This window comes from Catharus ustulatus, chromosome 3 (assembly GCF_009819885.2).
Source record: "Catharus ustulatus isolate bCatUst1 chromosome 3, bCatUst1.pri.v2, whole genome shotgun sequence".
NCBI classification, from domain to species: Eukaryota; Metazoa; Chordata; class Aves; order Passeriformes; family Turdidae; genus Catharus; species Catharus ustulatus.
Genome location: NC_046223.1, coordinates 67,864,239 through 67,886,762, shown reverse-complemented (window position 1 = coordinate 67,886,762; position 22,524 = coordinate 67,864,239). Strand labels below are relative to the sequence as shown.

The following is a 22,524-nucleotide window of genomic DNA, read 5'->3' as shown; positions in this document are numbered from 1 at the left end:
GAGAAAAGCTAGTGCCAGCTTTTGTGCTCTGCACGATGGAGTGTGAGGAGGGAAAAAGATCACTCTACATGCAAAGCTCGTTCAGCACCTGATGCTCCAAACAGGCTCCAAGATTTATCATAGCCAGAAAAAAAACCTCCTTGAGTGACCCCACTTCCTTATACACTTGTGAAGACTCCCATCAGATTGACTAAAATCCTTAACCTTTGACGTTTCCTCAGAGTAACTTGACAAGGAAGTCAATGCTGCTTGGCTGTATTGGGCTGTACTGAGCTGCAGTATTTCATGCAGTAGGGATTACTGACTTCTGCCTACAATTTCGTGCTTAGTCTTTTGAACAGACCTACCTGGGATCTTTCCAGTCAGCATCCAAGATGGCCAACAGGAACATCAGTCTCAAAAAGCATCAGGGAATGCTGTTCTAAAATATTTTTATCATACAGAAAGAATATTTTTTATATCAAGGCCTTGATTTAAAAAAAAACAAACCCAAAACATAGGGCCAGGAAAAGAGAGCTTGGTCAGCTGGTATTCCAGCATAACAGACCACTGAAGGGAAGCTGAGGTTGGTGTTGGGAAGATGTTTCATGATTCCTTTCTTGCCTCTAGCTTCGGTCACTTCTGTCACATGCCAGATACTGGACAAATGAGAACTATGAAAAACTCACTTTTGTAACAAAATTTATTTCTGCTCTGTGGATACAAATCCCAAACATCAACAAACAAATTCCAGTGGAAAAATACCAGTCATTAACAATGAAAACTTTTATTATTATTTAATAAATAGAACTTTGGCATTCAAAATTCTAGCTGTAAACCCTACTTTAAAAAAAATTACAAAAAGAGGCAAGAACAACAAGCCTAAAGCTGAGCCAGCCAGTGGCTCCTTTACTTTTTACAATGAACACATTGTGATTAAGTCATGACAACTCTATTTACATATGAGGTATTCTGAGCAGTTCAAAAATTGAACCCAATTTACAAAACTACCAGTCTTCAGGGACTGATCCAGTACATATGTCAGCTGTGCTTTTAAAAGAGAGCTCCAGACACGCTTCCCCACTGAACTAATGATATACTGTAATTAATATATACAGAAAAAACACATTATGATTTGTGTTTCCTGCTCACACATCGTATTCAAAGAAGCTGCATACAACAACCAGCCTAACATTCGAAGTGTACACCTAGTACCTAGTTTCAGTACTTTTGTTTCTAGACATTATGCAAGAGTTCTTACTACAAAAGCTTATTAACAAAGTAATGGCAGGTGAGCGGAAAACAAGGTGCAGTCATCGGCACACTAACAACTTATCTGAAGTTCCAAGGGAATATACATTTACTTCAGGCTAAAAAGGCACAAAGGTATGCAGCTGTGGAATTAATATTGCTAACGAGCTACTGGAATAAACCATCCCTTTAGGTAACAACCATTGATCTGTTTGCAGTCGAAGAATGCAGATTAGTTCAGCACATCTTTTCTCCACTCATGGTAGAACTTGTCATATCAATGAGAAGAGCACAATTATAGTTCCAGCTCCACCTGCATCACATCACTGAGAAGGGCAAGGAAAACTAGAGCCAATTATGCCCTGCTGGAGACTGCAGTGTGCCACCACTGCCTGTGCTACGGCAGCAGGTCATGGAGGAAAGGGTTTGTCCTTTCATTGTCCTCTTACTCTTCGCAAGAAAAACCAAAAAGATGTTTGAAACAAAAGATAGGCAGCAAGGGCAAAGGAGGGAAGAAAACCTTTTGAAGTGAAAAGGACGGAATTTCAGCTCTTGAATGACTTCATGACCACCGTGAGTTTCATATGCTGGAGCCCGAGTGAGTGGTTACAGCAAATCTCCTTAATTTCACACACCTGTCACACCACAAAGCTGCACAGCAGAGTTCAGCAACCTAAATCATGTTTACATGACTGAGCTGCATTACTTCTATATAGTAAATACTTCTATATAGTGAATACATCATCTAATAGGTTGTCGGAAGACGGTTACGTTCCATGTCTTTTTCAAAATACATTCTTAAATACAGTAGTTACTGTAAGTATCTTCTAGAAGATCATATAAATTCTATCTGAAACTGTACAAAATTTACTGTACAGTTTGCTGACAGCCAGAATGGTACAGTATCCATTCACCTGCAGTTGTTTTCAGCCCTTGGGATTGTCTAATAGCTACAGCAAAAAGTTGTCATGACTAAATCGAAGCAATTCCAATGTCAACATTCGTTAATCACCTCTGTATTAAATATGCTGAATGAGACCACACACACTACACTTTAACCAATTAAACAGTCATGCATATCTTAGACAAAGCTTATTCCATTTAGAGGCATCTGTAAACTGATGCATATATAGTAATTGCTACCACTACAACAGGCCAGATTTTAAGAAATCAAAGCAAAGTACTGTATCGCTGTAAATAATCAATTGGTAGTCTGCATCTTTGGCTCACACATCCATCATTTACCTCCCTACTTTAATTTGTCTGAGGCAGATAAACTCAGGGGATTTTAAAATCAAGTGCTTTCAAGTCAACATAAATATTACAGGTTCTGTAACAGAAACATTAAACCATAAGATTACAGCACTGCAATCAAAAGTATTATGAATAAAATGGGATCTCCTCCCAGAGGGACTTTCAACTAATACTTGAAGAGCATAAAAGCTCTGAAGTGCTTGGCAAATATAAACTACTGATCTCAACTTTGCAGTACAGTATCACCATTTAGCAGGAAGGACAGTGGAGAAATACCAGCCAAGTGACAAGCTTAATAGTTCAAAGTGACTCAAAATATCTCCTGCTCCCCTCTAATTGCTCTATTACACTCCTTGTTATTCCTATCAAAAGTACATAAATTTGGGTTTTGGTGATTTTTTTTTACAGGTACAACATTGCCATCTAAGGAAGCAATAATGTGCAACTTGTGTATTTCCTCTCTCCCTAATATTTCTAATTTATTATCTGAAATGCTTTTGTTGAATTCTGATAGGAGACAGATGCCCTAAACTAAAGACTACTTCACTGCAGGGACGAACCCAACCAACCACAGCACAGCAAAGAACTGAAGCCTTAGTCACAAAAGCCAGCACTGTCAGAGGCACAGCAAACTGTGCAAGCCCACTGGTACAAAGATCTTTGTTTTCAGTTTTGCACTAGTATAAAAGCACACCTTTGATGCAGCAGGTGTGTATTAATGTGGAATAAATATTGTTAATGAGCTACCAGAGTAAATCATTCCTTTAGATAACAACCATTGATCCATTTGCAGTCGAAGAATGTAGATTAGTTCAGGACATCTTTTCTCCACTCATAGTAGAACTCATCACATCAATGAGAAGAGCACAATTATACATCCAACTCCACCTGCATCACACCACTGAGAAGGACAAGGAAGACTGGAGGAAATTATTCCCTGATGGAGAGACTGAAGTGTGCCTATAGAAAGAGCACAGAAATTTAAACTAGTTAACTTCACTTGAGACTTTATCTAGACACTGAGTGCTCACAGGAGCCAAACCAGTCAGATTAATCTATCTGATAACATCACGTAGCAGTAACATAAATAGCAACAAACAGTACTCTTTTTGTTTTTTTTCACAAATTAGTCCAAGTCTAGTTTCAAGATAGAGAAAACTGTAAAATAAATAAATTCATACAGCTAAAAAACAAACCACTAAATTATAAAAACAACATTAACTGTTAAACAATGAACAGACAGTAAAACACACCAAATCAGAAAACTGACGATACTCACTTTTGCCATAAAAATGTTAACCTAGAATTAACTTGGTTCAAATTGCTAAGCTTTCCAAGAGATTTCTGCTGTTATCCCCACTCCAGATCAGTTGACTGTCTTGCATCTTAAGGCGTCTGAAACCCTCTTGAAATACCATACAAGTAAGTGATACACATATTTTTCTTAACAGTGTGATTTTAAAGTGGTTTTGCTTTTGCAAGTTTTTGTTTCCTTCAGTTAAATACTATTTTCCACCATGCATAACTGTGCAGCTAACTTGCAGTGATGTTCCTAGAAATGGCATCTGTCCCACAGGAATTAAACAACACTGCCAAGTGACGCTCATTGAATAAACTATGGAACATGAGCTTACTATTTTATGTAATTGCTTCCTACAAAAATGGAGAAATAAAGATTTCCAAACAATGTGGAAACTTTTTCAGTCCTCAGACAACCAAGTAGTTTATACTGCTAACTGGAAACATTCTGTTTAGAGCCTTAATTTTGACAAGGGTCAAACACCCTTCTTGTAGCTGTGGTAAAAACGGCTGAGGTGGTGCACAACCTTATCAGAGGCCTTCAGGAACAAAATACAGCAACATTTTGAAATGGAAAGGACCTAAGCGGAAAAATAAGTACAAACTCTAAAATACAGTTGTTGATTGTTTGGGGTTTTTTTTTTCCTTATAGCCATGGAGTATGCTGCAGTTTTATGTCTTACAGCTTCTCTGGTTTGTCACAGACTTTGTACTATTGCAACTTCTCACAGCAACATGAGAGTGCTTCAAATAATCTGATACAGCTATATTTTATGGACTTGTTTGCATAAAGGAGTTAAACCCAGGGTTTTTCTGCTACTGGACAAACAAGGTAGACATCCATTACTAAAACCATCTTTCTTATATCCTAATTTTGACAACTTGGAGAGCAATTACTTTTCGAGTACTCCAAGATTGTTCTAACTGCAATTCTTAGAATGAAGTGCAGCGGCAGAAGCCTCTGGCTTCACCATGTACAGCCAGACATATACATGCATAGGTTCTTTGACCCTCTCCCCTAAGATCTGAACTCATAATGCCACACAAACCCTTGATGAAGGAAAGGACAGAGTTGTAGCAGCATGGCTGTTCTGAAGCTCTGGCTCCAAAAGCTAGGCAAAGTAATAAAATGAGCCCAAATGAAGGAAACAGTGTGTCCAACTGAATCATTCTTCACAGCTTGTTCCTACATTCAGTAGTTTGGAGAAAAGATTTCTTGCAGTTTGTACCACTGTTCACACGATGACTGTCCTCTGCACACCAGACTCCCGAGATCAATCACACACAGCCCTCGGAGATGCGTGTCTGGTGCTATTTGCAGCCTTCCCATATGGCTCCTTAATGGAAATGCAAAGACCTGTGACACAGCAGGACCTAGTAAGTAATTTGCTATAGGATGGAGTGTTGTCATTGAGTGATGCAGTTGTCCCCCATGTCCTGAGCATAACGGTCTGACATTATAGTCCTTAACTCATCAATATCCTTCCGCAGCTGACAAACGTCCAAGAGCTTCTTCGAAAGAGTCTCCGTGCTGTGGTAATTTTCACTCTCTTCAGATGAACAGCTCAGTGCTGCGAAAAACAACACCCAAGGTTAAAGTTCCAGCAGCTGTGTCCTGTGAATACTGCAACAACTCACCTCCTTGGAAATAGGAGGCAGGTCACTTTAATTACTTCAAAACAAATCATGCTTCAACATGATGAAAAGTCTACAAAATGGGGTGCCACGTGAACCCAAACTCGATTCAGAGCCCATCAGTGCTTCTCTGAAAGACATGCTTTTCTGTTTGCACCAAGATCTAGACTTACTGAAGTCTGATGAATCAGAACAGCAGCAGAATAAAATGGATAGAGCAGCCATTTTCTAGAGACTTTGGGGGTTTCTATAGTCACCCGGAAAAGTGGACTAGCAGGTGTGTAGCAGCTCTTGCTGCACAAACACTCTACCTTTCTACCTTACTGACGGTTCAGTTCAGCAACCTGTCTACTTGATGAATTCTAATTAACATTCAGAAAACATCTGAATATGATACATTCAGGTCAATAAAACCAGCTTGTTAGAAGGAAAGACCTAACATATTGTCTGACTGGTCTTAGGGCATGCTTCTCATTTCCCGGTTAAATTTAACAGCTTAGTAAATGCTGAAGACTAGATGAACAGCAGAAGAGATGAAGTTACCAGGGCACAAGGCTTATTTAAAACACCTGAATACCCCCTCTCCCAAACCAGACATACATATTCAAACAATAGATGGATATTCCTATCACTTGACCTCAAGGGCTTTAAAACAAAAGCACAACGTGTTTAGCATCTATTAACCCTCATAATGACTGCAGTGTCTCAGGAGGGACAGACACCTGGCTACACACCTTCCTTTTCTAGAGCAGTGAACAAATCCATGACTGGGTCCACAGGAAGAGCCATCTACCTGCTCTCCTGACTTGGCAAGGACCTGTGTAGTCCTTAGCAGCCTAGAGGCACTAAGAGCTCAGCTTTTCCAGAGAGCTCCATGAGTTCATGCACCACTGCTTCATCTGCATAGCAAGGGGACACAAGCTTGTCCAGCTGGCAGGTTCAAGTACCACATTAACTAAACTGTTATTCCTGTGTGTCAAAACATTTATTAAACACTGAAAAGTCAACAGCACTTACATCTGATTCCCAGCAGTAAGGAAAGGTTAGGCTCCTTGCCCTGAGCTCTCTGGGTAAGAATACTGCACAGTGCTTTCAAGTCAAACAAGCAGTGGGACATTTCCTTGAACAACTGGTCTGCTACAGGCATCTTCTCAGATACTGGCTGCCTGGACTGCTCCACCAGCCGCATCTGCTCCTTCAGGCAGGCATTCTCTTCCACCAGTCTTTGGTTCTTAGTGAAAAGCAAATGGAAAAAGGAGGAAAGTTAGTCTGCAGCATCCATTCTAGCAGAAAGTTTCAAGCCACAAATAGTATAATTATAAACAATTAATTTCCAAAAATATAATCAGTATTTCTGCACCCCTCCAAAGAACAGCATACAGACAGTTTTTACATGGCTATTTCACGTTATCATTACTTAGCCATGTTCACCCTCTAAGTTCTCACTTCTTGAGGTAGGGGTGGTATGCATTATATATCTGCATGGGAGCCAGGACATTTATGTATGTAATTAAGCTCATAAAGCCCTAGCAAGAGATCTTATAATCATTCTATAAGGTTCCTCCTGGCTCTGGTGTGGTCAGGGGTTGGGTTACTGGTGCTATTTCACTTACTTCAGAGAGAGTTTTATTCAACTGCTCTATATGTCTTTCTTTTTCTTCAAGCTCATTTGTCATCTTCTGCATTATCAGCTTTTCTTGTGAAAGCTTCTCTTGCATAGACTGAAATGAATGAAAACACGGGTTAATGATATTAAAGAAGAACAAATAAAAAACCTGCTGCAATATGGAATCAGCTGCCTTCATTCTTGAAAGTACTCATATTTATTCCACTACTTGGTTTTTAAAGCTATAGATACGTCTTTCCATAGGGCAAAATTCAGAAAGAAGAATATTCAAGCCTTTTTATCTGAATACTAACAGTTACTAGAGACTATATAAACTCCTGGTGCTTTCAAACAGAGATCTCTGCAGCTGTGACTTGCCACCTGTAAGATTCAGCAGTACTGATGAGAAGGTAGGGAGTAATGAGAGGCAAGACAGGCCCAACACTAAATGAAGTTTTCAAATGCCTGGCTAGTCACAGAAGGTGTTGTAGCATTGGTAAAATTTCCCTGCATGTTCAGCTCAACACCACACAAGCAGTGGGGAGTCAGTACTCTGTCAATACGCTTTGCAAAACTGGAAAACAATGGTGCTAACATTTACAGACTTAGTGTGGACTAAAAAACTCCCAACAATTTATTTTCATGTCAGCAGTAGGAATGAGCAGGCAGAACACAGTTATGATTATTTGTTTTTAAATCAAAACATTTTCATACACTTGATCTGCTGCTCTTTTTACCCACAGCATGCCCCTCAAAAGGAAGCGCTGAAGTAACGTGTATCCTAAAGATAAGCTCTTTGAGAAAGCACAACTACATGCTTCAGAGAGAGGAAGGAGGCAAAGGAAACACCCTGGCCCAGGAGAGGGAAGGAAATGCCTGCTTCAGGCATTTCCTTTGCATGCTTACAGATGAGCAGAACCTGCAGTGATGTTGAATCATTGCCTTTAGCTCTTTAGAAACACTATCTACTGAGAAAATTACTAGGTTGAAGGTCCTTCTAGCTCCATCTGTGGCATACAGATGTCATACTTAAGACGTGTAAAGTGAAGAGAGCAATGCAGTGCCAAAAACACCCTCCCAGCTTCCAAATATCTTCCAATTTTAATAGTCTTTGATGAAGATCAAGTTCAGGGACACCTAATACCCCAACTATGATAGATGTATTAGGACTACAAAAAAGGTTTGACTGTGCAATCTTCTGGAAGGGGAGGGGTGATAGGGAAGACAGCATGAGAAATATGAATTTTCCCCAGTGTATTTTCAGAACTACATCTGCCACTAAATTTACATGACTCTGCAAACTAAACAAAAAAACCCAACCTTTTAGAATATTCCAAGTGATACATATGTTCAGCTCTAGAATTGCTCCATGTAATGGAACTACTAGAAGTAGAAATCAGTGTTTATTTTTAAAAGATACACCTAAGATCTATCATATTGTGTTACCCTCATCCTAAAGCTCAGAAAAAACACATGTGCTTAACTGCTTGGCTGACCTATAGTGCTAAGATTTCCACGTTTCTCATGAATCTATGAACTCTCCATACTTCACCCTTAATTTTTCCATATGCTTCCCAAAGTTACAACTTAGTGGCAATATTCCCAGCCTGGCACGGCTGGGGTTTACTGTGACTGACAAGACTGTTGACAGATGTACTTTGGGTAACATAGGCATTGTACAGTCTGACTTATTTCTACTCTCTCTTTGTATGAAAACTGTTAGTTTTGTGGTATCTAAATTAATCGTGTAAATATGAACTTTTTAAAAACAGCACTGCCATCTACAATTCTTCGCCTTCTAAAGATGCACTATATATGCAGCACAGCATCTTGCCAAGACCAACCAAAATTTTAATTCCTCTCACTCAGAACAAATCAATGAAGCAAAACCATACAAGGAAGATCAAAATAATATCACCATGATTATGAGCAAATAGAAATGAATACTGCTTTATACAACTGCTGTCTGAAACAGAATTTGTTTTCAGCTTGCAAGTTAAAAACAATGAACTGAAATACATTTTCAAGCATAAGTTTACAATGTGGCAGAAGACAGGGAATAAAATGAGATCATCTTCGCTGAAGATAAATTGCATCTCTGTGCTGATAAGGGATTTCAATTTCTAATGAGCTTTCAATGCTTCCCAGGTCACAAGTATGGAAGGCCAGGGAGATCAAGGATACAAAGAAGCTGCTATAGACTACAAGTAATTTGAGGGCTGACAACATTTTCAAATCTTATTTTCTGTACTTATATAAAATACCTCAAGATGAAAAGTAAGAGAAGGTCCTGGAGAACAGAACAGCACCTTGTTCACAGACAGTCACAACTATTCAGCATTTTCCAGCACATGCCAGCTCCCTAAAGTCATAGGGATAGCTATAGGCTAAAGGCTAAGCACACAAATCACTGAAGATCACTGGTCTGAAGATAAAGGTGATGGTGAGAAAAAGACTAGAAAGTTTAGGAAACGTAGAAAGATTTAGGTTGATGATAATACACTTAGCAAGTTCTGTGTATCTCTGATAAGCATACATATGATGTATATAAGTAAATAATCTTAACTACAAAAAGGGACAGAGAACCTCAAAAAGGTTATGAAGTTCAAACTGAACTTCTTTTAAATTATATAACACCTGAAACAACATTTGCCTGTATCATAATTTTTGCATATACCAGTATGCTCCTTGCAAACATCTGTTTGGTAAAATCAGTCTTCTTCAAACCTTGAGAAGCTAAGTAAGTAAATTTCCTTTTCAGTTAACATATGTACCTTGCGTTGCAACTAAATTCTCCTACTGCTTCTCTACAGATATATTTCATACACTGCAATCGAATCAAACAAATACATGGTTGTTGACAGGAATCAGGCCTCCTATTTACCATGGCAGACAAAGGAAGCAATTTAATGGTGGGAGACAACTTTCAATAGACAAATTACATTCTAGAAGAGTACTGTGGAAACTAGAGTTTGGTTTAACTATTTGCTGCAAACAGATGTTTGGGGTTTTTTTAAATGCTGAGCTTTTTCTATGGCTGTATAACATTTCTTTTTCTCCTCCACAAACAGCAGTCACTAAGCAACTTTCAACAGTCTGTTAATCACATCTATAGAGCTGCAGCTGACTCCTAGCTGACAACCTCCGGTGTCTAGGAAAATCTTTGGCTGCAAGCCATAAAAAAATATATCTTTGGGTGCCCAAGATCCACCAAGACAGTTAAGGGTCAGAAACCAGTTGAACAGGGTGAAACGAGATGATTTAGAAAAGCACCTGTCTCTTCTAACAAACTGAAAAATGAAGCACCTAAGCAACACTGCTTTTGTACTTTGGATAATGCACTAGACCAGCAGAATAAGGATGTGACATAGCAACAGTTCCTCACTTTTTGATGAGTACCAGTGAAGTGCTAAACCACAGACACATAACAACTACACTATGAGCCTGCAAGAGAGCATGGGTTGGGTACAATCCATCTGTAAGATTAAGTTTTTGTCATTTCTCCCTTTGACTCCCATTCAGAAAGATAAAATAATGAAATTCAACTTTAGCAATGTTATTCTTATGAACTAAAAATACACACAGAAATAACAGAATATACACTCTTCCTTACCTGCATGTCCAAAATCAGTCCAGTTATCTGATTTTGTTGATTGTCTATGACCTAAAATATAAAATTGAGCAATTGAGAAGGCTTGAATCTCTTCAGATTGCCTAAAAATCGGCCTACAGGTGTGTAGACATAGATTCTAAATAGCAGCTTTAAAAACACAAATGACAAGACAATTAAACTCTGACAGAACACAAAATTCATGCAAAATCAATGTTCTGAACAGAGACAGGAAGGTCCTGAAAAGTCATCTGAATTAGCAACAAATACGTAATTCTTTAGTGAGATATTTATTTCTAAACTAAAGGAAAAAGAAGTGCAGGACTTAAGGTTAAAGATGTCACCAGCAGATTATTTGCAGACTAACCTTACTGGCCTTCTCATTCTTCTCTCTGAGACATTCATTCTCACTCTGAAGCTGTTTTGTGTCCAACATAGGAAGCCGGATACCATCTTCCAGGCATTTTTCTACTTTCTGCTGTAAACTGCCATTCAACATGAAAGAAAGATTAAGCGGGCTAATACTAATCAGAAGGTTGTGTGCTCTAGGAATAAATTAGAAACTTGCACCATCTTGCCAACCAGAACTGTAAAACTGCACCTCGCAGAATCCAGCCTTATAAAAGAGCATTTAATTAATGCATCAACAGTGCATGAATGATGCAAAAATCCTAAATTACTCAAGTTGCCATGGCACTGACGAGGCCAGGTTCATGCAGATGAACACAGGTTTTAACTGCCACACTCTGTGCTGAGCTGCCCGATAGGCACCGCTCCAGCAGTACCGTGTAGGAGGAGAGGGCAGAGAGGAGCAAAGTAAAGCTTTGCAGTGCTCACAGTTGCTCTGTGCTACTGGGGGAAGCAAAACATAGGTCAGAGGCATCTGTGAACCTTCACAGCTTTGGGAGCTTTTCAATCAGATTGTCTCACTGGGGCACATACAACTAGGAGTTCAGAATCATACGCTGTGCCCAGTACTGGTGGCCAATCCATCACACCCTCTGTGACTTGTAATGGGGAGCCCAAGGCCATTCCTGCCAGGAATGCTCCCACACAAGGGCATGGCTTTCAGAACCTCCATTGCTCAACTCAACCCATACGTGTAGCTTCAGCCTCTGTCTGCTCACCTTCTCTCAGAAAGAAAATACACTTAGTGCTAATCTTGCTGTCTAATTTAGAAACCAGAGGTCACCCCAACTATTTGTAGGCTTTTAGAAAAGGCAGAATGATCCCCCTCTAGATTATGACAGCATCAAGGCCTTCCATTGGTAAGACGGAAACAATGTGCCAACAATTCAGCTGGCAAGGTGTCCCAGCCAGCTCGCCTTTCATCATGGAAACCTCTTAGATTCCTGCGGCATGCACCTTCACCCAATGGAGATACAATGAACTGCAGAAACATCCACAGATACTTAAAAGTGATTCTCCCCTGCTTCCCTCTTCACTTTAATTTAAAAAAAAATGCTTATGTAGGTCCCCTGGTCTAAAATAGAACATGTTAACAAAGTCTCCATGTCTTACCTGGAGATTCTTGGATATCTGTCCCATTTGTTTTTTCATACCTAGGTGACTTCAGTGACAACATATTAGCTACAGCTAAATTTTCTTGTAAATATCTGCACCCTCGATGAAAAGGTAAGAAATTGCTAGAATTTCTTGAGATCTTTGACCCTTCCCTGATATACTCATTAGCCAATATCCCTTTTTTCCACAGCTCATGACAAGATCAGTTATTAAATAGCCCTACTGGCAGCTTCTATACAATGCTACTTTGCCATGCAAGTTTGCTCCATCCTCTATCTGCCAACAGGCTATGATGCCATTGCTGGAGTGCCCCACATCCTTCAAGACAGAGAGCAAAGAATGGCCTACCCCCACTCTTCTCTGTGGTATTAATCACAACTTGCCACAAAGCAAGTTGTAAAACCCTTACCATAAAAAATCATTAGCTTTGTAATAGATTAAGGCATTAAATAGCATTAGGTCTTGACATCAGATGGGGAAGCACACCCATTGCTGGTACAGCCTGAGCAGCTGTTCCTACCTCTGCACTGTTGTGACCAGCTCTTTTTCTTTCTTCTTCTGAGACGCCAGCTGTAATTCTCTCTCTCTGCACTGCGACCGGGCCTCTCCGAGCTTCTTTTCCAACTCAGCCACCGTTTCTTGAAGTTGCTTGTTCTTCTCTTCTAGAATTTGCAGCTAACACAAGGTTACATCAGTCAGACACTGTCACACCAGCAGAAGGCCTTGTGTCAGACCACAGCCTTGCAGTGACCTGCTGCATAGTTTCACACCCATGTCGCTTATCTGTGAGAAATCCTAATATCTACAATGCTTTCTAAAAGACTGAAATACTCCTCTTTCTAACCATTAGGTTGAAAAAAGATTTTGAAACAGCAAAAGATTTGAGAACAGATATTAGGGAGATTACTTATATTTTAAAAATGTAAACCAAACCCCCTTTACCTTACCTGTTTAGTCTGCCCTTCTATATCATCCAGTGTTGGAAGGTCAGCCAGGTATTTTTCTAAGGTTTCAATTCGTCTTTGTTTTTCTTTGTTTTGCTCGGACTCTTTCTGGCATTTCTTTTTCAGGCTATTAATATATCGGTCTCTAGTTTTAAGCTAGAAGGAAGAAAGAGTACACGCTTTATGATACCAGCAAAAATAAGCCTGCTTTGGAAGTAGGGGTTGTTAACTCTCCAAGAATTGTACTCTCAGCCACGTGAAAGCATTGGCTAATAGCAGGAAACAAAAACTATTAATCCCAACAGCTTCTAGTTATAGGCCCACATGTATCCTCAAACCACAGCTGCTTCACCTCAGTCCAGAGCAATCCATGTGCCTTATGAACTGAAAACACAAACAGTTCAACATTTAAAATACTGTTAATTCTTTCACCCCCTGAGGTGTTCACAGGCAACAAATAATCAGAATATATTTTAGTTCCTCTGCACTAAGAAAACAATTTAAAACATGAAGACCAAGAACTTAACCTACCAAAAATGGAAGTCAAAACCCTGACTTTGATGCAGTCTGACAATCACATCAGAGGACATCAGATCAGAATAGCTGCTTTCTTAAACACCTTTTCTAGAGGCACCTTAATTTTACATAGGCCTGGAAAAGACTTTTTGTATTATGTTACATTTGTTTGTATTCCTGGTACTTCTTTTGCTTTATTATCTAAATCAAAAAAGTGGAAAGAAAGGCAGGAAAAAAGAATATTTTTCACTGTCCCTCCCTGCCCTCTCTCTCCTTGAGAGCTTTTTGTTCAGTGCACAGAATGGACAGGTATTAAGGGGCAAATCAGGACTGTGCAGTGAACCAGGGTCCAACCTACAGACCAGGCTGCTAACACAGGCACTGCCACTGCGTGGAGGAATCCAGGCAGAAAAAGCTCACAAAGGAGGAAGCAGCAGTATCCAATTTCTGCCCTTCCTGCCTCATTGAAAAGCATACTGAGGGTTCACAGGAAATGGTAAGGGAGAATTTTGAGATGAATTATGCAACCTTTGTCTTCCCACCTGACACTTCTTTGTATCACATTGCCTGTATCCCTTGAACCTGATATAATATAAATTAAGCCCAGGAATTAAAGAAGATGAGGTAACAGTGACAATGTATCCCTATAACATTAATTAGGAACCCCTTGGTCAATGGCACATTCCTGCTTGCAATAAAGGAAGGCTGTGAGTACATTCAAAACTGCCCCTGGGAATTCCTTAAGTCCGCAAAGAAACCCTTTGTCGAAACTCTTCCAAGAACACAGCTATCTTTGTCTCAGACTCAAGTCCACTCTGCACATCCTAAAAAAGCTACAAGAGTATCACTCCTGCTAAATAGGCATAAACAGACTGGTAAGTGCATCTCAAAACTTTTAGGGATCATGCTAAAAATAAGCATTTAATTTTCACAACCTATGTTTTTAAATGATACTTTATTTAAACACTACAAGCTACATGAATGAGCAGCTTTTTTTCCCTGCCAAAGCTTAAGTGGTACCTGATTAAAACTGTTACTATGATTAGCATTTTACCTAGTATCACTTTCTGGGATATATCCCCTGCAAGTCCAGATTTATCCATTACCTGAAATCATTAATCTTCTTTTTCTATCACAGATATTTAGCGACCTTTTGAAAATAACTCAGACATCCATATACCAAGCTGCTTTTTAGCAAAAGTATGCTGCTGCAACAGTGACAAAAAGAAATGTGGAACAGAAAAGACACTTACTTTTTCCTCCATCTTCTTTTTCTCCTCACTAGATTTGTTTGAAAGTTGTTTCACAATTTCACTGAGTTGCAATTCCTTGTTCTCAGCTGCTGCAATCTTTCGCTCAAGCTCCTCAAGATGGGATGCTGATCTTTCTGAAATGTGAGGTTGCAGTGGTGTGCTCTCATACTGTGGGTGCTTATGAAAAGAAATAAAATAATCACACAAATGAACACACACAGCACTGTATACTTGAACTGCAGAGCAGAAAACAGTCCTGCCTTTTTTTTTTAGCTGTCAGGAAGGGTGGGGTTTGATTTTTCAAACGTTGAAATACATGGCAACAGCATGTGTTTCAGGAATCTAAAGCGAAAAGACAAAGAAGCTGGACATCTTTACACTCATAACAAATGCACAAGAATATTGTGTGGCCACTTTCCCCCTCAGATTTATGGAAGATGTGTGATCCCAAAATAAATCCCTATAAATGCAGATAAAAAGCATTTTCAAAACAAATCACTACCAGTCCATGTCCTGGGAAGAAAAACACTTTGAAATTGCTACAAATATTCTGAAGTAAGAGACACTTCAATCTCAAGACCCTTCTAAAGTAGAACATTGGTACTAGTCAAAGCTTAAAGCTATCCCTCCTGGGTGCAGGAACAAGCCTAAGACTCAAGCTACAGTCAGAAGGCAGGTCTCCTATCTTTTGTTCTGTATACCAAAACTTCCATCTCCACTGCCCAGAGACAGATAAACACAAAATGAAACTTGGTTACATGCGGGATGAAAAAGGAGATGCAGCATATTAGGCTTTCAGTTTCAAGATTATTTTAATAACATAAATTGGTTATCTTTAAAAATACTGTCTGTATAATTTCTTTAAGTAGTGACATTCCTTCAGCAAAGTATTAACATATTAAAACCTTAATTAAACTAGATTTGCTTTTATAAATTTGTCTTATAGAAGGCAAGCAAAAACCCAAATACAAATCAAGCAGAAACCCAAACACATTATATACTTCAAAGTTTCTTTAAATTATGAAAAAGGAATGCATCTACTACTTTATTTGAAGCATAACATACTAAGATATGTGCACTAAAATTTCAGGCTCTGCACTATAGTTTCCTTTGTTTGTCTGGGGTTTTTTTTGCATCTTCTCTCCTGCCCTCCCCCCACTCCCCCCAAAAAAAATTCTTAACCTAGACAGATTTAACCTAGACAGTATTTTGTAAAAGAAGATCTGTAAGCAACAAAAGCCTAGACATTCCTAGATGTCTCAAAAAGTCTCTGTATACCTAACTTTGCACTGAGGCTCCACTTGAATTTCTCTGCTGCCACACAAACCGGTCTCACCTGATGTACAGCTGTGTTATTCCAAGTACACAAATAATGTCATGCTGAAGTACCCTAGCTGAGATCCTAGTGCAGTGTTTGTGAAAGAAAAAGATAACAGAATAAAAGAGGGACAGAAAAGCTATTTCTCTGCATATCTGCCTTTAACAATCCCTTGCTGCATTGCCTTTTAGATATACCAAGGCCCGGAGATGGAATTTGTGTGCTGTAAGCAGCCACAGTCCACTGAGAAATGCACTGATCTGCATTTCTCAGTGAACCTTTGCTACCTCATCCTTATGCTACTTGATATCTGTGCTAGGTAGATGAAAATTAAGACAAGTACACTCAAAACACCACCACACATTCCCTTGCAGACCAAATGCTCCCTAGGAGTATTAGCCCATGTCCTTTTCAGGTGTCTTGTCAAAAGGTATTCCACCAGTCTGTCTGCCTTCTCATATCTCTTCCATCTATTCTATCCATAAAATCTAACCATGTAGCCAGAAGGGCAGTACCTCCTCCTCTTCAGAAAACCTCTTAGTAGTTATTTTCTGACACTCTCCTATCAAACTATTTTTTCTCCTACTATCTCCCTCTCCAAACAATTCACAGCTATGCAATTACATGACCATTAATAATCACAAAAGCTCTACACTCTGGCCTGCAGAAAATTGTGAAAATGCTTTTAGGTGCCAGTTACTGGCAGTGGAAAGCTTTTCTGGAAGAAAAGTATTCATCCTACCTGTAAGTTAGTCAGGTACGGATCTTCGCAGTTCACAAGATGGCTCAGTCTTGCATGTTGAGCTCGTATTTCATTCTCCCTTATCTTCTGATGTAAATTGCTAATTTGCTGATTTTGCCTGTAATACACAAATTTAATTTGGAAAAAAAAAGGAATGGAACAGAGATTAAAAACAGAAATCTTAAGACTTATACTGAAGAACAATTAACATTAACATTGAATTGAAAATACAATTGTATTCAACTATCCAGGATCTACACTAGTTGTGGGCTTTTTCCCACTGCAGCCAGACTGCAACTGTAGAAATATTATTTGAAAACTCTATCCATTTTGTGGGGTTGAAGGAGGCTTCTGTTGCCATCTGCTGCTAGGGTTGGAAGTATAAGCAGGAAAAAGCATACAGAAAGCAGAACAAAACCAAACAAAAATGGCACCTTCATTTCACTTGGACTTCTCCTGCCTGGCCCCTCTCTTTACCAGAGCTGACTTCTGACAAAAGTTGGAAGAGATTTACAAATCAAGGGGAACAGAAAAAACTTAAAAAGAAAAGGCCATTATATAAGATAGTCAGGAAACCTTCCTTGCAAGGCTTTTTGCTTTGCTTAAGACTTTCTCAATCAACTGCTTTACGTAAGATGTACCTTCCCCTAGGGTAAAGTACTGCTCTAAAACAAGTACAATGCACCAACTGCTTGGCCAGTGTACAGCAGAAACAGTATCAGGATTGTATCATTATTTAATTATAACACAAATGGTATCACTGTGTAAATCATGACTGCATTTGAACCAAGCAGGACTGCAGGGCAAACACCTGTCAGGTCTCTGTCCCAGCCCAAGTCACAGCCCCATGAGATGTGCAGTAACTCTCCATGGAGCAACAGGCACCTCAAAACCTGATCCCAGAGTGGAGCTGTCAGTATCCACCAGAAACACACAGAGACCTTCTCAATAAACTTGAAATCCATTTTGTGCACTCTGTTAATTTTCACCTTTCCTTCTTTTTTTATCCTAGGATATATTTACACGAAAGGATGAATTTTTTTTTCTCAGAGTTTCACCTTTAAGCATGGAGCATGACAGTCTTTTCTGAAAACAACACTGAATCCAGGTGACTAAGCCCAACCTGAAGAGGAGTTAAACAGCAAATACAGGTTAACTTAAAGGGAAAAGACCTGCCTGTGCACACATTGGAAAAGCAAATCCTGCAAAGTGTACAGAAAATCATCAAAATCTGTTGTTTTTTAAAAAAATTGGAAGGAAAAGCATCTTGGAAACATTAGCATGTGTACACAACATATGCATTATATAATCTATAAACTAACATGAAATATGGATTAGTTGAAAAGATGCCAACTGCAAATTTTAATAGCATGCCAAAACCCAGTTGAAGGGACCATTTTAGCTACTCACATTCTTCTAGCTAGTGATCAGCCAACTGTACTCCTATTATTTGGTTCACAAGAGCAATTTCACATTTAAAAAATGTTGAATATAGTAGAAGTTACACATTTCTCAGCTAGATGTGTTAAAGAAGACATGATGAGAACATGGCTTTTTTCTGTTTTCCTATCTTTATATGTACAAAGAACAGCAATGAATGGAAAACCAGTATATAAGTTGCCATTTGTTGGTAGCTTAGAACAATTTATTCAACATGAATGAATAAGGAGAGAGCAAGTCAACGTATTTATGTGACTCCATAGCAAGTCTTGAAATATTTTGTATCAGCACAGGTGATTTTGAGGCTTCCCTGCTCCCTCTACTATCTAGACTGAACAAGTTTGTATGGGACACTATGCAGAAGACTATGTACAATTCTGGTTGTCATCCGTGAGATGGCATCATCAACAAAAAGCTTCCAACTTATTTTGGAAGATTAGGTAAAGAAATATTCTCTTAAATTGTAAGAGACCTTATAAAAGCCCAAGATTTGTATAATCATATGAGAAAATATCATGACTTCTGTGTGTGCCTGGTCATAGAGAATAAAATTATTTAGTATGAGTTATCCAAACCTGTGAATTAAAGCAAATTTTCATTTTTTATCACCTTATTACTCCTAGACAGATCTACTGAAATTTCATTGTTTTAAAATTATTCATGTGTTTTAAAATTTTTTATCCACTTGTCACACATCCCGTGAATGCACTATATGATTTTCTGTTTATGGATGATTTAGCAGTGCCCACCATCCCAGGCAGGATTTCAAGAGTTTGAACACTACAGCCTGGAGAATATATCTTAAAATATTTTTGAACTACCAGTGTAGTTTGAACTACATTACCATATTTCCTTTCATAACCCTTTCCCTACCCTACCAAATCCCTATTGGAAAAAAGGTGAGACCAGTTAATCTGAGATCAGACAGAACACGGAGTTTAACCAGCTTTCTTTTCACTCTGCAAAGCATGAAACTCTCCATCGTTATATAACCTTGCCAACAAAACACACTCTAGAAATGTTTTAAGGCTGTGTAGAACTCACAACTTCTTCACATAAGTGCCTGTATGAAAACACCATTAACCTCATGGCACCCAGAAACAAACATTTTGCTGCATACCCAGAGACCCTGAGCTTTATTTAAAGGGAATTCAGAAAATTCAGTTGCTCTCAAAAACACAGGTTGCCTATTACAGTGGGAACACTGTCCCCAGAAGCCTCCCTATTACCAACCTATCAGCCCAGAACTTAAAAAAAACAAATCCAAATACAATCAGCCTTTAGCATTTAGGTGGCTCCAAGTTTCTGTCATGCTCCTCAAACTTTAGTGCTTCCAGAAGCCATCTGAGTACAAATGGGCACCTGACCTCAGTGCATGGGGGAATCTGACAGCAATCCAGCCTTCAGCGCATAGAAAACAGACCCCAACTCACACATCCAGGTTCAGTGGAAGTACTGTACCTAAGTACCACAGAAACTGCTTTCCTTCACAACATCCTTATTTTCTTTCCCCACAAGTGAGTGTTAGAATTTTATGTAGACAGCAAAGGAAGAGTTACTGATGTACTGTGTGAGTGTCATGGCACTTTTCACATGGTTTTGTTCAGCCCCTTTGTTCAAATTCAAAAACCACTATTTTACGTAAAGTGCCTGTCTTGACAGATCCCTTCTCCTTACATTCACACTAAAGTAGAACAGGAGGCAATACTCTGATCCAAAGCCATCAACCAATCAAAGGGATTCAGAGCTGAGAATTTTGTTTAAAAAGAAAATAAATAAAAGTTTTAAAATGAAAAGAAATCAGAAAAGGCAGGAATAAAACCCATCCTTTTGGAAGGGACATTTCAGTATTTCTTATTTAAAATGATCTTCCAGAAGGAAATGGCATTCAAAGATGCATAAACTGTAAATATTTTATCCAGTCAATTAATACAAACATGAGACTAGCAACACTGTTTTCACAAACACTTTCAACACATATCTTTCCAGTTGTCCCTCAATGTGTAATATTATTTCCAGAAACTGGGGGTGGCAGTGCAGAACAAACAGACAAAAAGAGAACGTAAACTCCTCTCAAGGTAGGAAAAGACTACCTTGTACACATAAGACTGTTGCAGTTACCCACAGAAGAGTTCTGCACTGAAGACATCTTGTCTTTTTCTTTCTTGTCTTTTTTTTTTCTTACAATTTAAAGATTGTTGTTTTTTTGCCTTTACAAGCTACCTGCTTGCTATATTTTCATCATCTTTTTTTTTTAATTTCACTGATACACTGGACTGCGCCTTTTCACCCCCCTTTTTGAACCGCCAGTCATAATTTATAAATAACCTGAGATCAAAACCTCCCTGTGCATCTCACAGGTACATTCTTTCTGAGGGAGCTCAGCAGAAGTAACAGGTTACCCAACATACAAGACTCAAGTAGTGGCTACATGCTGTTCTATGGCCTCCTGAACCATCTCTTACGTCCCAGTTCCCAAGTGCTAGCTATTTACATTCTAGCTAGATTATTTATGGAAAGCCCTATCATTTTCACAAAGTAATGACTCTGGCTCACTTCCAGGTCTTATAAACACGTATTTTGCCCCCTTTTCTTCCATTACCTTGAACAGTCTTTATTTTTGTAAACAAAATTTCAAGGCTTTGGTCATGTTTCACTACTTCAGGTCAATGATATTCTGTTAGGAAGGAAAAGTAAAAAACCTGTCATGGCAGATGGTACCATTCTCTCGCCTTTCCCAGAATTACCAACTATGACCCCTACATGAAATCCTAACACTAGAGATTAGGCTATCAAAAATTCTGATTCTGTGTAAGCATTTCCTTGGCATTTAAGAAGAGTAGTATTCCTTATCTGTCTTTCTGCCTGCCATAGATACTTCCATTCGTAATCCCCTCATCCTGCGACTCTACATACAAAGCCGTCTAGAATTCAGAGGAAAACTACTGACGCTACTTGACCCTAACTGAATCTATTGAAATGAGCAAAAAGAAAACTAGAGCCGTAATAATGAAGTATCAATGGGAAGAGGGGAGGAGGTCTCTATTTTGATTGAATTGCAGTTCTGTCCTTTAGCTCAAACAATCCCCTTTGAAAACTCAAGTCAGCACAGAGGATGTGGGACAGCACAGAACAGCACTTAGCTCAATGTGCACAAGCCTGGACTGTCTTCAGAGAACAGTATTAACAAACTGCTTAATATACAAACTGCTTCTTCTTAAGTCTCAAAAGTATTTGTATGACATAACTGATATTCAATTTATTTTCTCACATTCATGCAGGACAAGTGCGGACACATGCTTACACAGACACTCATGTGTCCATTTGTCTGGAAATAAACCATATTTCTCTGATCTTGGACCAGCTCAGTCATTCTCCATAAGCCCATCTTACCCCTTACTTACTCTAACATGAAAGAACCTTTAGAAACACACATCTGCCAGAGAAGCACTTTGCCCCGCCCCAACTTCTAAGTCATTCTTTTCAACTTTAATTTTTAAATTAGCATAAATCAAAGTCCCACACTCCAAGTCAAGGAGTAACAAAACTAGTAACTTCTTAAGAAAACAAATTACAATGTTTACCTTCAAAAGTCACAAGTTAACAAGAATTTACTGTTTTAGGTAAAAATATCTGAGCAGATTTCTTCAGAAGCAGGATACAAAGTAAAATACAACACGGATCCCTCTGTATTACAGATATTATTCATTCCATACTGCAGCTGGAGGAACCCTGCTTTGTTTTGTTGCTTAAGAAGTTGGATACAAATTTTTATATCCCTTTGTTTTAGAGGCACGATCTCCTGGGACCAGAAGTTCAAACGTGCGGAGTACTGATAGGGAAAGAGATTCTTAGTACACACAGTCCTAAAAACAATGTGAATACGTTTTCCGGAATTCAGAAGATAATGCCAAAGAACATCAAGATCAGCAAAGCTCATGAGAAAATATCTCAAATTTCCTATGCAATAAAGTCTCCTTTTCTTGTGAAAATGTTCTAAGTGAACCTTTCTTCCAGTCACAGCAAAGCTTACCATGAAGGGAAGGTGGGAACACTATCTTTGTGAGTCAAGGCATGATCTCTGATCTGGATGGATTATTTTTGTGGTATATTTGAATGACTTTTCTGAACTGCATAAAGTTTGAAATGCTTG

At 38.9% G+C, this 22,524-nt stretch overlaps 1 protein-coding gene across 2 annotated transcripts in view; it reads right to left on the bottom strand.

The window, feature by feature from the left end:
• Positions 1–664: 664 nt before the first annotated feature.
• Positions 665–22,524, bottom strand: part of CEP85L (centrosomal protein 85 like) — a 137,656-nt gene continuing 115,796 nt past the window's right edge. For both annotated transcript variants that reach the window (XM_033054354.2, XM_033054353.2), the window contains exons 5-13: positions 16,932–17,049; positions 14,872–15,048; positions 13,106–13,258; positions 12,679–12,833; positions 11,002–11,119; positions 10,638–10,688; positions 7,032–7,139; positions 6,436–6,649; positions 665–5,354 (exon numbers count right to left, since the gene is read on the bottom strand). In XM_033054354.2, the coding sequence (XP_032910245.1) occupies positions 5,191–5,354; positions 6,436–6,649; positions 7,032–7,139; positions 10,638–10,688; positions 11,002–11,119; positions 12,679–12,833; positions 13,106–13,258; positions 14,872–15,048; positions 16,932–17,049 (1,258 nt within the window). In that variant the 3' untranslated portion in view covers positions 665–5,190. The remainder of the gene's footprint in view (positions 5,355–6,435; positions 6,650–7,031; positions 7,140–10,637; positions 10,689–11,001; positions 11,120–12,678; positions 12,834–13,105; positions 13,259–14,871; positions 15,049–16,931; positions 17,050–22,524) is intronic.